The 15,563-nt window shown below is 33.5% G+C and overlaps 2 protein-coding genes across 2 annotated transcripts; one reads left to right on the plus strand and one right to left on the minus strand.

The window, feature by feature from the left end:
- Positions 1-1,375: 1,375 nt before the first annotated feature.
- LOC107459724 (RING-H2 finger protein ATL13) lies at positions 1,376-3,529 on the minus strand. Its single transcript, XM_016077967.3, has one exon. The coding sequence runs from the start codon at positions 3,359-3,361 to the stop codon at positions 1,814-1,816; it is 1,548 nt and encodes a 515-aa protein (XP_015933453.1). The 5' UTR covers positions 3,362-3,529; the 3' UTR covers positions 1,376-1,813.
- Positions 3,530-7,948: 4,419 nt separating this feature from the next.
- LOC107459716 (E3 ubiquitin-protein ligase XBAT32) lies at positions 7,949-12,449 on the plus strand. The gene is made up of 12 exons (XM_016077956.3): positions 7,949-8,448; positions 8,614-8,815; positions 8,922-9,191; positions 9,281-9,340; positions 9,450-9,521; positions 9,636-9,805; positions 9,897-10,057; positions 10,333-10,391; positions 10,520-10,566; positions 11,066-11,206; positions 11,393-11,481; positions 11,640-12,449. Exons 3-12 carry the CDS (start codon positions 8,997-8,999, stop codon positions 12,209-12,211), a joined length of 1,566 nt encoding a protein of 521 aa, XP_015933442.1. The 5' UTR covers positions 7,949-8,448; positions 8,614-8,815; positions 8,922-8,996; the 3' UTR covers positions 12,212-12,449.
- The last annotated feature ends 3,114 nt before the right edge of the window (positions 12,450-15,563 follow it).

Below are 15,563 nucleotides of genomic sequence, written 5' to 3' on the forward strand. Positions count from 1 at the left end.
GGGCGCCGCCGATGACGAAGAGGTGAAGGAGGATGAAAGCGGCGAAGCCAATGAAGAGGAAGAAGAGGGCGGTAAGGAGAAGCATGATGATTGGTTTGAGGAAGAAGGATAAGATATTAGGGTTGGGTTTGGGTAGGGAATCACGCTGAGGAGGCATGGTTGATGTTTCAATGTGAGAAGAGAAGCGAAAGAGAAGATGAATGAATGAATGAACGAACGAATGCAGAGAGAAAACAGAGTCAGAGATAAGAGAGAAAACAAAGGAGACGAAAAACTGTATTCTAAAATTCTAAATCAAGCTGCGGTAGCACATTGGTTACGCTTCTTCCTGCTCTCCCTCCTGTTTCTCTTATTCTTCCTGTTAATATGTCGGTCAAACTTTTTTTTGGGTCCAAAATTGAAATGGACTGGAGTCTGAATTTTTTTTCTTATAAAGGAAATGGGCTTCGGCTCACATAACCAAAAAGAGAATGCTTCTAGAATTTTCGTGTATTTTATTATTCAGTCCAATAGGTTTTTAATCTCTTAGTTTTTATTTAATAATTATTGAAGCTCCATATAATTATACTAATTTATAATATATTCTCCTCACATTATATTTAATCAAAAAATAAATCCGATGCTTTGGCGGCCAGTGGGCACTGTTAGTGGCACTAATATTACACGAGTAAGTACAATGTTATTTATTATATGTCCAACAGAAGCATTTGATGTGACTTGTGAGACATGGGAATGGCTGGTCCAACTCAAGTTTAATGGCGCCATCCCCCCTTCTTACTGCAAATAACGCTGCCGCACATGAATAGTACGATCAACATAAATACCCCTTTGTATAATAAGACCAAGGTTGATCAATCACATGCACCAATAGCATTACCATAGAAGCGAATTAGTTTAGATTATGATAATAGATGGAAATTTGGGAGCAAAAAAAATTATGGTGTCCATACGTGTCAATAGTATTAAAGAGAGAGGTAGATGGGTTAGGTGCATAAAATTAGAGCAGAGATAGCGGCATCCAACCGTTCCCGTGAGGTTATTAAACAGTGAACCCTTTGAGTAATGACTATGCCTTAAATGCATGCATCCACCACTCCCTCTAGCTTTCAATTTGAATTTGAATTCACATTTACAACCATTGCTAGTAAGTAGTATTATTATCATCATAACTCATATTGCATTAATTACATACAGATAAAAAGGGATACATTCATTTATCGCTTTCTTCAACTTCACATTTTCTCTACGTCTTTTTCTCATATACATCAACACACTCTTTTTACTTTTACCGCTACTACTCATACTTACTAGTACTTATTACTACCAAGACTAAATTCAATAAACTGAATTTTGATACAGTTGGCACCATGTTAAGTGGCACTTCAATGTTTGACTTTTCATTGAAAATGGTTCTCTGTCCTAACAACACAATTCATCCAAAAAAGGCATTTTTCTAAGTTTGAGTCTATTTCTTAAATTACAAAGACAACAACCAAAGGAAATCTACAAATGTTTGAAGAATTATGTGACCGTTCAACAATGAAATTAATCTATGTAGAGAATTTAAAAAAAGAATGGGACTTAAAATTGTTTTCCTCCCCCCCTTCACCACCTTATGTTGTTTGTTCAATGGTACAGAAAGAAACTTTATGCAGAAATACTATATTCAGATCTAACAACTCATTACACTTTTTCTTGGTTTGTTTCTTTTCTTTTGTTTTTTTAACCTTCAATTTCTCTTGCATCCTTCCACCACCAATGTTCTACTTTAACAAAATCTAGATTCCACAATTGTAAAAGCAAATACAAAAAGCTAGATGCTGGAATCAGAAGAAGAGTGAACAACCTTGTTCTGTCTTCCAGTGAGCCAAAGCAAAGTCCTTCTGGCAAATGAAGGAGCTCTAGCTTGAAAATCAATACTATTGCAGCTTTGGCTTTCTTCATCAAACCCATATTCACTTCCTCCATTCTCCCATTTAGCAATATCCATCTCTGAAATAGTACTACTTGTATCAAATTTCACATTCTTATTAGCCTTCATCTCTTCTGAAGAACCAACAGCGTTCTTCTGTGGTGCCGGAAACCGGAATGAAACAGCTCTTCTGGACGAATCTCCAGCTGCATTTTGCTTCTCCTCCTTCTTCCCTCTCAGCCAAATCTTTGATATAGAGAAGCTTTCTATTCTGCCCCTTCCAATTGCAGCCCCATTACAATTAGTGTTACTACTTTCAGCACCACCAAAATCCTCAATTTTAGAGGCATCAAAGCATGCAAATCTGAAATCCCTTCTGGACTCAGAGTCATATTCTGACATTGCAGGCCTGTGCCCTGGTGTCAAAGGCAAAGAACTCTTCTTTTTACTATTTGACTGTTTCTTCTTCATTGGGGTTCTTATTGGTACCTGTAGTGAAGAACTCTCATCCATAACATAAGCAAATGACCCCATTGAGAAGCACCTCCTTCCATCCACATTGTTGTTGCTGCTACTGCTTCCTTCTCCACCACCACCACCATCAACATTCCTAAACTTGCCCAGCTTCACAGTCACCACTTTCTCTACACCATTTGCATCAATATTAAGAACTTTGTTGCTGTCACCTGAAGAAGTCAACTCACCTGATTTGTTTTGAAAATCAATCCTTGTTGATGATCCAAATTCACAGGAATTCGATGTTATGACAGAGCTTGTTCTTGCAACAGCTGCAGCAGCAGTATCTCTTTCGGGAGCAATAATCTCCCTAGAACTCTCACTCCCAGATTCGAGGACAAGAACAATGGGGGAACACGTGTTGCTGGTGTTGTTAGCAGAGAAATCAGGGAGCAAGCTAGCTCTACAGAGAGGACAAGTAGAATGAGACAAAAGCCATGTGTCAATGCACTCCATGTGAAAAGCATGGCTACATTTGGGCAACAATCTAAGCTTGTCCTCCGGTTCAAACTCACACAAACAAACGGCACAGTCAAAAGGGTTCTTCAAGCCTATGATGGCTTTGTAGTGGAACACAGGGAGCGTGTCTATGAAGGACTGATCAACACCAGCATCATGGAGATGGAAGAGTTGCTGCAATTGGCCTTGAAGAGCAGTGCCATTGTCAAAATCATCAGGGTCTCTACTCTGAGGCCTCCATAGGAACCTAACAAGTAGGTGAAGCAAACCAGAAACGAAGAAAACAATGGCGAGGATGATGATGATGAGGAGTATGCTTGGACTAACCTTCAAGGCCTTATCGTTGAAGCTGAAACTGTCAGATCGAATAACAGAGGGAGTTCGAAGGGAAGGTGGTGGTGGTGGTGGGTTTGGGTGAGGAAGAAAAAAAGATGGTTCTTGTGATGGAGACAGAAAGCTGTCTCCTTTAGCCATGTTTGTTTTTGGGTCAGAGAGAAATTAGCAAAGCTTGAAACTTTTTTCCAAGTGGAAGAGAAAAGAGAGGAAAATGAAAGTGAAGAAGCTCATGTGGTGTTTTATTTTGGTTCCAAAAAGTGGCATAAGGAGCAAGGCACCATATAAGGTTATAGAACTGGTTTTTCTTGTTGATGCTGATGGGGACAAGTGTGAATTGTCTTTTTTTATTTTTTACCCTAAAAGTCAAAAAGGGTTTTTTCTTTCTACTACTCCAAGCCAATATCTTATCTAGTAATAAAGGTCAGAAGAAACAGCAAGTAATGATTTGCGAGTCTTCATAAATAATTAATGACTGATGAGGCGTTAACCTGTCATTGTGCAAAATTTAATGTGATTTGATTACACTTTTCAGCCTTCAAATCAGTCACACATTTCACTCTCTTCATAGAATGCACTTTCTTCACTTATTACTTACTCCTATCACAAAATACTTGGTTAATATTTTCAATCTAACTTTTTATCATTGGAATCTTAATATTAATCCAACAAAAATACTTTAAAGTTTCCATCCAACGTAACGAAATGCAAGTCATGGTTGTTGAGTTGACTTGAAGAAGGAGCCTATCCATGGTAGCATCAACCCCAATGCCCAATTAATATATCATCTAAATAGTGCTAATTAATTAATGAATGTCAGAAGAAAATACAGTGATCTTATAAATTTGGTCTGATTTGGTAATGTGAACAATGAATCACATACACAGATACATGTGAACCCTCCTTAATTTTTGGCATATTATTTTGCTCGTTTCCCAACAATTTAATGTACGTTTGTTAAATCATCCTGATCACATTCTCTTCGTTTCTTCTATTCCGCTTCCAATCTGAATATTAAAGCTTAGTTTGAATAAAACAAAGCATAATTGGTGTAAATAAATCACTGTTTCTTTATATATAGAGAGGCACGAGACGATCACATATAAAAATATATAGAGGAAGATTGCATAGGAAACAGTAAACTATAGGTGAACAAATTAAATCAATTACATAACTACCTGTACCTCTGGATTCCATAGCCTCGTAAATCACCACCATTTTTATTACTATTTAGTATTTACTAATTGCCCTCTACTTTTCTATAAAAGAATATTTTTAAATTTACTTATTTATAAATTTTGACAATTTTTTTTAATTTTCTAATATTATATTTCATAACTCGTGTTGAGATATAATATTAAAAAATTGTCAAAATTTATAAAAAAGTAAATTTAGTTCTTCATAAAGTGAATGCAACATATATATTGTGTATGAATCTACATATTAATATTGGTATGTCCTTAGACGTACGTATAACTCTCATTGTGTTTGTGTATTATAATAATTAATATTAAAACGCAACTAATGTCATCTTGTATTGGTATGTCCTTTAGAAAGTTTATTATAAACAAATTAAAAATAAAAAGGCATAATCAACCTAATGTCAAAACTATATTATTAACAGGGCTGGTGGTCGTAGTTGTCATTAGTCAACTTTTTTTTTTTTTTGTTTTCTTGTTGTATTAATTAATTTGAACAAGATCGTCATAAAGCGCCTTAATTGGTTTAACCAATGAATTGAATATAAATATTACTATAATATGGATCAAAATTAAAAGTGTATGGTGAATTGGTGATAGAGTGTTGAAACTTGAAAGCCACTTGGGGCGAGTGAGTGGTACGGTACTAGCTGTTTTATTCTAGGGATGGTGCATGAATGTTTGTTAGTAGAAATTAAACTTGTCATTGAACCTCCTTCAAGGTTCTTCATCAATTAACTGCACGTATTTATATTTAGGAAAGTCAGTCTACCTAGTTGAATAAACCAAATTGATGCTTTTTTTTCTTATTTGATGTATTTTATTCTATAAGATTCCAAATGAATGCTTGTATTATTAGTAGTGGCATTGTGTATGTCTTTGTTCAAAATCAAATATGAAAAAAGTGGTCTACTAATATGCTCACATAGTAATTGGAGTTAAAAATATGAAAATAAAAATTGATTTACGAGCAAAAATATTCAAAATCTTCTACTACGTGTTTGTCTCCATATATATGAATGATAATCAAATCTTCTACGTACTCTTCTTAATGGGCGTTGCAGTTTTTCTAATTTTAGCAGTGTATATATATACATCATTGATCATCCAATTTGTATTCATCTTTCACGTTATGATAACTTTACCCAAGCACCTGGTGTAGTTTATATTAATATCCGACTAGTTTTTTGGAGTAAAGTTTGACATTTAAAGGTTGGTTTGTTTCTATGTGTTTGGAATCATCCTAACGTAAGTTCAAATAAATAAACAAAATATATATATGTTTTGTGTTTTAACGACAAACCGGCCATCAGAAACGATAAAAACATAGTTTTCAATGTTGGTCTAACAAATGAAATAACGTTGTCACTTCTGTTTAAATGTTTGACCATTCATAACAGGAAAAGCAAAATTAACAAACAACTTATACTTTTACTTTTAAATTTGAATCTATATATGCATTGATCACAGAAGCTAGATCTAAGGCTTCATAAGAAAACAGGCTTTTAGCAGTGTTTTGTTAATTTGTGTATGGATCTTGAGGATGTATGTTACGTTGGCATGGAAAATATAAAACACCATTTTTTATACTGCATCATATGTCGGATTATGGAATTAATATATCAAAGTTAAGTAGAAAAAACTTTGGAGATGCATGGTTGTTGGACACTTGGAGCAACAAACTTATAATTAACTACTTCTTTGTCCTATGTTGTAATTGTCAAATTGAAGCAGTTGTCACAGTTGGTAACAACAAAAGAAAAAAAGAAAACAAAATGTCAAAAGAAAGGAGCATGGAGAGGCACGAGCTTCAGGCATAATAATAAATTAAAAATAATGATATAAATAAAGTTATGGATCCTATGGAGAAGAAATGAGGTGGCTTAAAAAATAGGAATGCCATGCATGCGCATGTGGTGCCAGATTTGTTTATTACATGGGAAGTCAACCCCCTTTGGTGTCACACATCTCTTTAACCATTGAAAAATCATTTCAAATAAATAAGTTGAATATTTAAATGAAGACATTTTTTGTGAAAATAATTATTAGATAATTTTATAGGTTGAATTTCAATATCTTAATAATTATTTTTATATGAGTAATTATCAATAAATATGCTTGTTTTGATATTTACAGGAAATAACAAAAGCCCATAGCCCAGATTGCAAAATTCAGTTTCCATGTGTGTAGGCTGGCCCATTATTTTCTCAATGAAGTGATCCAAAATTTGGGCCTACGTCTAAAGTACCCCTTATTGGGCCCAATTTTGAGCCGACAATTGGAAGAAGAAGCTCCTCTTTTGAAATGTTGGGCCAAGTCCAAAATCAATACTACAGAAACCCCCAAATAGCCCAAAATAAACGTTGACAAAGTGCAAATCACTAAAAAGAAAAAAAATGAGTACCACTACAGTAGATTATTATTTCTATGATCTATCTGAATACTGAAATCAAATATCAAAAATAGTATAAATATATATGTTATTTAATTTATTTTTAATGTATATTTTATACTAGTAACTAATGTGTAGAAATAATATGTTTGTGTATTTATATATGAATCTGTATTCAGATAAATTTATAATTGTTTGAATCATGCAGTTGTCCAAAACAATAAAAATCTATTATATGAGTTCACTATTGCTCCTGTGTCATTGTCATGGTTTAATGGTTGATTGGTTTCAATTGTTTTTTGACTTTTTTCACGCAATGGATGATAATGGAGGTCGCAATCATTTTGTTTCTTTCAAGTTCCTATCATGTGGAGGCTCTCTCTCTCAATCCCTATGCAACAAATTTACATGCTTCCCTCTAAGCTGTACTCACTAATCATTGGATGCTGTTGACCAAATGTGTCTAAACAAAATGCCCAACCGTGTTTTTCTTTTCCTAAATTAACCACCTTTGAAGTTTTCGATAAATTGAAAACAATGTTATCACTATTTTTTATTTCTTTATAATTTTAATAAATTTTAAACGAGAAAAAGAGGAATATGCTGACATTTTGGACAACATGAAAGGGTAACGTGTTCCCTTCTTTTATTAATTTAATCTTCTATTAACCGTATATGTAAAATTAAGATAACAATATCGTTTTCCATTGACCTATGGATCTGTTTTGGTAAGATTGGGTTAGAGAGTAGAGACAAACACAAGGCATGGCATAGCAGAGAATTAAGGACAGCCTTTTGCTTCGTTTTTCTCTCAGTTATCATTGTTGGCATGACACTATTATCATAATTCATTACACCCCTTAACAACAATGCCAATTTAATATTACTGCAATAATAATAATTATAATAAAATAAAGATAATTAATTTGAGTTAGTTAAATAGTCATTTTATTCGATTATCAAAAATTTAAATTTTATCTTGTGAATATAATAATTTATTAAATAATAACAGCTACAGACCCTTAAATAAATATTAGATCCGAATAAATCATTGCAAAGGAAGATGGGGAATGGTAGATAGTAGATAGAGGGAAGGAGAGGAGTTAGTTAGCAAGATTGGGGGGAGTGTGAGTGAGAAAAGGGAATGGAACTACACAACTACCAAGTTGACTCATTAATAATGCCCAATCATGGCGACACGCATTTTCTCTCACACCTGTCAATCCATTTGGATATTTTATTATTTTTAGCTAATTACCACTTTAAGCAAACAAAAAACTAGAAGGGAAAAAATCTCGCTCCCCATTCCCCAATTCTCGTTCAAAAATGTTGCTTTCAGTTTCTACACTTTGATGGAGGAGGTTTGATCATCATTTCTTCTGATCATTCCTCTCTCTCTCCCAATTCCCTTTCTGGGTTTTGATCCTTTAAACGAAAAGTTACCACCTTGGCCTTCTGGGATTATTTTTTTTATTCTTTTATTTTTTTATTTTTTTGCCGGGGGAGGAGGCAAGCTGCTTGCTTATTGCTCCAAATTTCATCATTCTTTAAATTCAAAGGAATATATTCCGAAACTGGTACCAGGTTCGTGAGATCGGATTGGTAAATTTCAAATAGGATAAAAATTCTTCCCAAAGGTACAAACTTGTTTTTTCCCTTTTGGGGGTTCCCTTCCAAAATAATTTTGTAATTTTTGTTGGGTTTCTCGAAGTTCACGACGTGTTGAACCAATGTATGAATAAATAACAATTGATTATTTTCTTTTAATATTCATTTGAGTCACCAATTCACTGTTTCCGCAGGCTTCACGGTTTGTGGACAAAACTACTCTGAACTGTTTTCAACTCCTCCTTTTGGTGTTGAGATTTCTGTACTTGCCAAAAAAAAATATTCTCTCTCTCTCTGCCCCTCTCTTTCTCATGAATCATAGGATTGTAGGCATTGACAGTTTCAACTAATTCCTTCGGACGTTTATGAAATTTTGGCAGAGTTGTCATTTGTTTGGTAAGAACAATGAACCTTTGACACAGACAAAGAAGATCTCTTATTATATCGGATTGATTAAGGTATTGATGATTTTCATGTCCCCGGCTGTGTTTGTTTTGTGTAGGAGAGAAAATCTTTCCAAGGAAAACCCCTGCTTTCTCAAATCCGTGAAAAGTGTTGACTTTGGTTTGTGGGGGACATGAAATTTCTGAGCTTGGTGGGGAATTCTTTAGGGTGTTCTGCTTCCGGGGAGAGATTGGTTTCTGCAGCAAGAGATGGCGATGTTCAAGAGGCCAAGGCCTTGTTGGAATATAATCCCCGCCTTGCAAGGTATTCCACTTTCGGAGTTCGCAATTCCCCCTTGCATTATTCTGCAGCTCATGGCCACCATGAGGTACTTAATCTATTCTATTCATTCAATAATTATGTCTTGCAATTCTTCTTTTAGGATACTATGCACTGATTTTTTCTGCATTGATGTAGATAGTATATCTCTTGCTTGAGTCTGGAGTTGATATCAATCTTAGGAACTATCGCGGTCAGGTACATGAAAAATCACAATTCAATCTAGTGCATACTTTGTGTTATGAGTAGTATTATATTTCTTCTATTGAAAGATCAATTTCTTTTGCTCACATTATATGGTTAACAGACTGCATTGATGCAAGCTTGTCAATATGGTCACTGGGAGGTAGTTCAGACCTTGATTCTTTTTAAAGCTAATGTATGATCCTTTCTACCATCCATGTTTTTTTTCTTTTTTAATATTTGATTTACAATGAGTTAGAACTTAAGTTGAATTCAGATGTGAGAAAATGGTTATTAAATTGGACTGCAGATTCATAAAGCAGACTATCTAAACGGAGGTACCGCGCTCCACTTGGCTGCCTTGAATGGTCATACCAGATGCATTCGGCTCCTCCTCGCGGATTATATACCAAGCATCTCTGACTTTTGGAAATTATTGAAGTCAGATGATTGCAAGTTGACCTCAGAATTTGATCACAGGTACCTACCTTTTCCCCGATTCCTCTTGCAGTCATGCGTTATAAACTGTTGCACCGTGGTTGATTTTGTGTTTAAATTGTTGTATACAAAGTGGTCTTCGTGAGGTAGTTAACAGAACTTCTGATGGAGGCATCACTGCTCTGCATATGGCAGCATTGAATGGGCATGTTGAAAGTGTGCATTTACTCTTAGAATTGGGAGCTTCTGTCTCTGAGGTTACCGTGGAAGATGGAACTACGATTGACTTAATTGGTAATTTTTTAAGTTTTCTAATTAATGTGATAAAGTGATTTCAAATCTTTGCTTGGGAAAGTCAGCAACTCAGAATAGTGGATTAAATTTTCTAGTACTACTTGTTGTTGATTGTTTCTATATTCCTGCTTCACTCATCTTTGTTTCTAAAATTCAATCAGGTTATTAACCCTGATATTCCTAATTCTGCTATAGTAATGTAGCCTAAAAGATGTTTAGAAAGTTGTACGATATATTGGTTTTGCCACCATTAACTTTTGTCTCCTTACTATCAGGTTCTGGGAGCACTCCCCTCCATTATGCTGCATGTGGTGGAAATGCACAATGCTGTCAAGTGTGTTTCTGTTTCCTTTTAATTGAAAGATTTCTAGTAAAAATATGTTATTTCTTTTTAACTTCATTTGTGACGTCAAATTGAAGTTCAATTGCCTTCTTAATTTGTGTATTATTTGTTTATTTCAGCTTCTGATTGCCAAAGGTGCTAATCTGAATGCTCAAAATGCAAATGGGTATTCATCAGCAAGTCTCTTGTTACTTTTGATGTTCAATGAATTTATCTTACTCCTGTCCTTTATCTTCTAACTTATTATGAAAATCATTAGGGATAACAAGTTAAATTGCTAGATCACCTTGCTTTTGACCAGAAATTTATCTTTAACTTATTATGATGTTACTGAATCCAGAGGATCAGAGTTTCTGAGTTTTCAGATGGTCTTTTTTGTAAACTTGTGCTTCAAGTAATTAGTATTAGTCTTGTCTAGCTCTGCTGTGTTGTATGGTAGTACTTGAAATATGTCATTCCTTATATCAGTATAGTTTAAATGCAGCCATCATCAATTCATCATCATGGTGTTATCTATATGATTTGGATTTGCTAGTGCCTGCTCTTTTTTAAATTAGTGTTACACTTTGTGTCTTGTATTATCAAGAATCCTTTGATCTCTTCTGATAATTGTAATAAAAATCAGTTGAACCTGTCTCTGATTTCTTCTGCCAATTGTTTGATAGATGGACCCCCTTGATGGTTGCTCGTTCATGGAATAGAAATTGGCTTGAGGACATCTTAAAAGAACCTCCATCAGAAAACTTAGAAGTTCTTCCTTCTCCTTATCTCTCTCTTCCACTTATGAGTATTGTCAAAATTGCTAGGTATGTGTTCATAGAACTATCCTAACTAACCTTGGGAGATTCAAACATTAGTATTGAGAATACAGAAGTTTAAGATTGAATTTTATCCACTTGATTGGGTTAAGCTACTTATCTATGCCTCAAACTTTGTATATTCTATGGCTTACCAATACTAATCTACCTTTCTTTGGTGTTTATGCATAACAGAGAATGTGGATGGAAGACAAATGAATTAGCACCATGTCTAGATCCATGTTCGGTTTGTCTAGAAAGGAAGTGTATGGTCGCTGTAGAAGGTATTCTCCTCTCATATTGAAATGACAAATAAAACATTTGCTTCTTTATTTAGTATAATAAATAAATAAATGCTTGAAACGTTGTAATGCATGTAACATCAAAAGCCATAGCTATGATGTAATAGGAGAGATTCTCAAAATGTGCTATGTTATGGTAGGTTGTGATCATGAGTTCTGCACACAATGTGCCTTGTATCTGTGTTCCACAAATTCAACAACTTCAACAAGCACAAATCAAGGTCCACCAGGTTCAATTGCTTGTCCCCTATGCCGGCACGGCATAGTCTCCTTCGTCAAGCTTCCAGACACCAGGCCTCTACCAAAGCAAACCATACCAAGAACAGCAAACTTGTCTTTAACATTCTGCACCTGCTCTAGCGACGTTCTTGACGATCCAACCGACATGACTACCCCATTTTGCTTACCGTCTTCATCATCTACGCCTTCCTTGTCGTCGTCATCACGGGCCTCCAAGACTTCTCCGGGAAATCTTCGCTCCCTCGGCGGCCAGAAGTTCTCCTCATTCAGCTCATTCAGATTCAACACCGGCCTCTGTCTTGGAGCGGACGTGAGCCCTTCATTGGTTCCTTGCACAACAAGCAGGGACCTGAGGAACCATTTGGGCAGGTGTTCTGGTTCTGGTTTCAGAAGATCAGCTTCTCAAAGGGAGAGAAGGAAGTCATGGTTTTGTTCACTCAACCAATCTGTTGCCACAGGCAATGGATGCTGAATTATTTTTGGTCTTTTTATATGTTTTTGTTTCCTTGTTCATCGTCACAGCAGAAAATATAAAAGGCTCTACTCTGTACTCAACAATGTACAACAATTTTATCACAATATCATCTACTCCATGAATTGCCTTGTAAATACATACGTTCATGTTTTGGCAAAATATCTCACAATGCAATTCATAGGTTCATGTTCCATTCAAATATATTATATTCAAAAGCCTCTACTTGGAATTGATATGGATCTTTCTTTCTCAATCAGGCTGACATTCTTGTTGATTTATATGTAACAATCAACAATGTTATTATTGTCCTTATTATTAGGAATAACAAGGAAATTCTAGTCCCTTCACGTTTGCTTTCTCTGATGATAATATTATGCAAAATTCATGCTTTCACTTTTTCGTGAACTACTATTAAATTAAGCAACTATCGTGGAAAAAACATGGAAGCTGAATTGAACCAAAAGGCAAAGTCTTGTTCGCTTGCTTCACTTTAATTTATATATACATACCATAACAATCCTTGTGTCGGACACATTACAAGATTAAAAGCTCAGGAGGAATAGATACAGCATAAAAATATGGGAGTGGTTGACTTGATGAAAAACGAAAATTAAACTAAAAACAAACTAAAACACATTTATAATAAAAAAACAAAACAAACACGGCCTTGCAAGGTCAAGAAAAAAAAGAAAAAAAAAAGAAAAAAAAACTAATTAAGCTCAATTGGGATAGCACCACCAATTCCCTACCTCCTTATTTTCATTCTTCGCCATTTGGTGTAGTGAAAGAAAAGGAATCTAGCTGAATTAAACTCACATGATAGTAGTGGGAGAAGTTTGATTCTATTTGAGAGAGATTCTTTTGTAGCAGTATCAGTTGGTAGCAAAGGCATGTTGTTGAGAAAGAAGTGACAAGTTTTGAAGAAAAGATAAAGGGTTAGTTGATGTTAAAGCTAAGGAATGATATGCTATGATGATATGATATAAATGTGCAAGTCAAGAATGCATGTGTATAGAGCTTATATAGTGAAATCTGAAAAGAGAGGTACAAATAAAATGGAAAAAGAAAATAAATTAAGGTAAGAGTTAAGTGGACACAAAAACTATGAATGAATGAAATTCCCTTTCCCATTTTTTTTTTTTGGTTTGATTCTGTTGTGTCCAGTGAAAAGTCTTTGATTAAAAATGGCGACTGATTTGAGAGAAGGGAAGAAAGGATAAAAGAGGAGTGTGACATGCAATGTGACTAAACCAAATATTTTTATCTTCCTCTTCTGTGCCCTATCTTTTATCTCCTGAGGCACGTAAATTGAAAAGCATATGCATATGCATTCATGCATGGGAATTCGGACTCAAAATTAATTTACAAAATTAAATAATCACAGTATGGGGCCTGCCCCTGCAATTAATGAATTATTATGAATGAAGAATCCCTATCAGTTCTCATCAAAACATATATGCCATGCAGTGCCAACTCTGATTGAACTATAAAAGGAAATAAGAGTACTAATGAAATGAAATAGTATTCAGTTATTCACAAAAACAAACTCATGAAAGTAAAAGGAAAACATTCAATTCATTACCTTGAAGTGAATGAAATGAAAGCTCCTCTTTGACTAGAATGTCTTTATAGCTTAATTCAATTCAGGAATAACTTGATCAACTAGTCATTTTATTTTATAACAGTTATAAATTAATTAAGGATCTTGTGTATTTCATTAGTGTTAATTACAAGTCTAAAATTTAAAAAATAGTTTATTCTTTTTAATTTGTCAAAAATTGTGAACAAGATTTAGCAAATAAATATCTTAAGAACACAAGCTAATGTTATTAATTACGATTTCTTTTTTTAAAGTTGCAAAATTTATTTTCTAATATGTTTATTATATATTTATTAAGATAAAAAATAAAAAATTATTATTATTAATTTTAACATGTATTTTAAAGGTACATAATGGCTAATCCTATGTAAAAATCTCTAGTAATGGATATGGTTTTTATATAGTTTAGTTAATTTAATGAGATTACTCGGTGATAGCATTTTCAGCTAGTACACACTACACAGTTCTGGGCTACTGGCTGCAACCATATAGAATTTTCAGCCGGCAAGAGTACACTGCATGTTATTTATACAATATAAATCTAATATCGTACATTATACATTATATATATTTTGGTAAAAGAAATTATAAAAGATAAAATATTATTTTATTTTCAAATATTTGAAGTAAGTTTTAAATTTTTCAAATATTGTGGTGATTTTAATTATAATAATTTGGTAATAAAATAATAGAAGTATTATGTTTTTAGAAAGAAAAAATAAAATAAAAGATGTAATATAAAAATAAAATTGTTTCAAATTTAAGAAAAAATAAAAATTAATTCAAAAACAAAATCATTATTTCTTATTTTTAAAATATGAAAAACAAGAAGAAATATTTGGTGTATGTTTACATATTTTGTTTTTACAAAAAGCACAACAAGAACTAGAAAAAAAAAGGGGTTGAGTAAACTAGAAAACATAATACAACTTTGCACGTAAAGCTGGTTAGTGGTCAGATGCCGTGTGGGCTTTCTCTTCTTTTCTAGTTGATTCTGCATTTCTATTTTCAGCTTTCTAACTTGGTTCTTTCCCATCCCATAATCCCACCACCACTCTCTCTTCTTTCCATTGCCCTTTTAATAATATTAATTTGTTAACTGATTAAAGATGTTAAATATATTTAATTTGTTGTGACGATGACATATCACTTTGTAAGTACTTGTTAGTAACTAATTTTAAGTGAGAATAAAGGGTTTTATTTTTTGTATTGTAATACACGAAGCGTTTTTTAATAATGTAAAAACTTATGTTAGTATCATGATATTTTTGTGTAATATATTAATATGAAATATTGAGAATAAGAAAAATACTTTTTATTTTTAATATTGGATTAACAATGATATTTTTTTAAATTGTGATATACTGTTATATTTTTTTAAAATGTGGGATGATTTAATGTACAGAATACAAATCGGACCGTCCGATTTTTAAGAGGTACAGAAATCGGACCGTCCGATTTTTATACTCGGATAGTCTGATTTGTGTACACAAATTTTTTTAATTTTTCCATCGACTCCAAACTTCTAAATTTTTTAAACACAAATCGGAAGGTTCAATTTGTGTACCTCTCATAGTTTTAAAAACACAAAAATTACCACGTTAAGGTATAATACTCATTCTACCTCCATATCTAAATTTTTTAGCCTAAAAAAAACGGTGAATAACAATTAATTTTGTTCAAAAATTATAACTAATATTTTTTTTATTTTGATGGAAATTAAATAAACAAGTCATTATTGACGATATC

The sequence above is a fragment of the Arachis duranensis genome, chromosome 1 (genome assembly GCF_000817695.3).
Source record: "Arachis duranensis cultivar V14167 chromosome 1, aradu.V14167.gnm2.J7QH, whole genome shotgun sequence".
NCBI lineage: Eukaryota > Viridiplantae > Streptophyta > Magnoliopsida > Fabales > Fabaceae > Arachis > Arachis duranensis.

What these genes read in the sequence shown, in the direction of transcription:
- LOC107459724 (XM_016077967.3), bottom strand. Translation starts at nt 3,361, where the DNA reads ATGGCTAAAGGAGACAGCTTTCTGTCTCCATCACAAGAACCATCTTTT.
- LOC107459716 (XM_016077956.3), top strand. Translation starts at nt 8,997, where the DNA reads ATGAAATTTCTGAGCTTGGTGGGGAATTCTTTAGGGTGTTCTGCTTCC. An exon ending in CAGCTCATGGCCACCATGAG is followed by an intron (nt 9,192 to 9,280) that starts GTACTTAATCTA and finishes GCATTGATGTAG; the next exon opens with ATAGTATATCTCTTGCTTGA. An exon ending in GAAATGCACAATGCTGTCAA is followed by an intron (nt 10,392 to 10,519) that starts GTGTGTTTCTGT and finishes TGTTTATTTCAG; the next exon opens with CTTCTGATTGCCAAAGGTGC.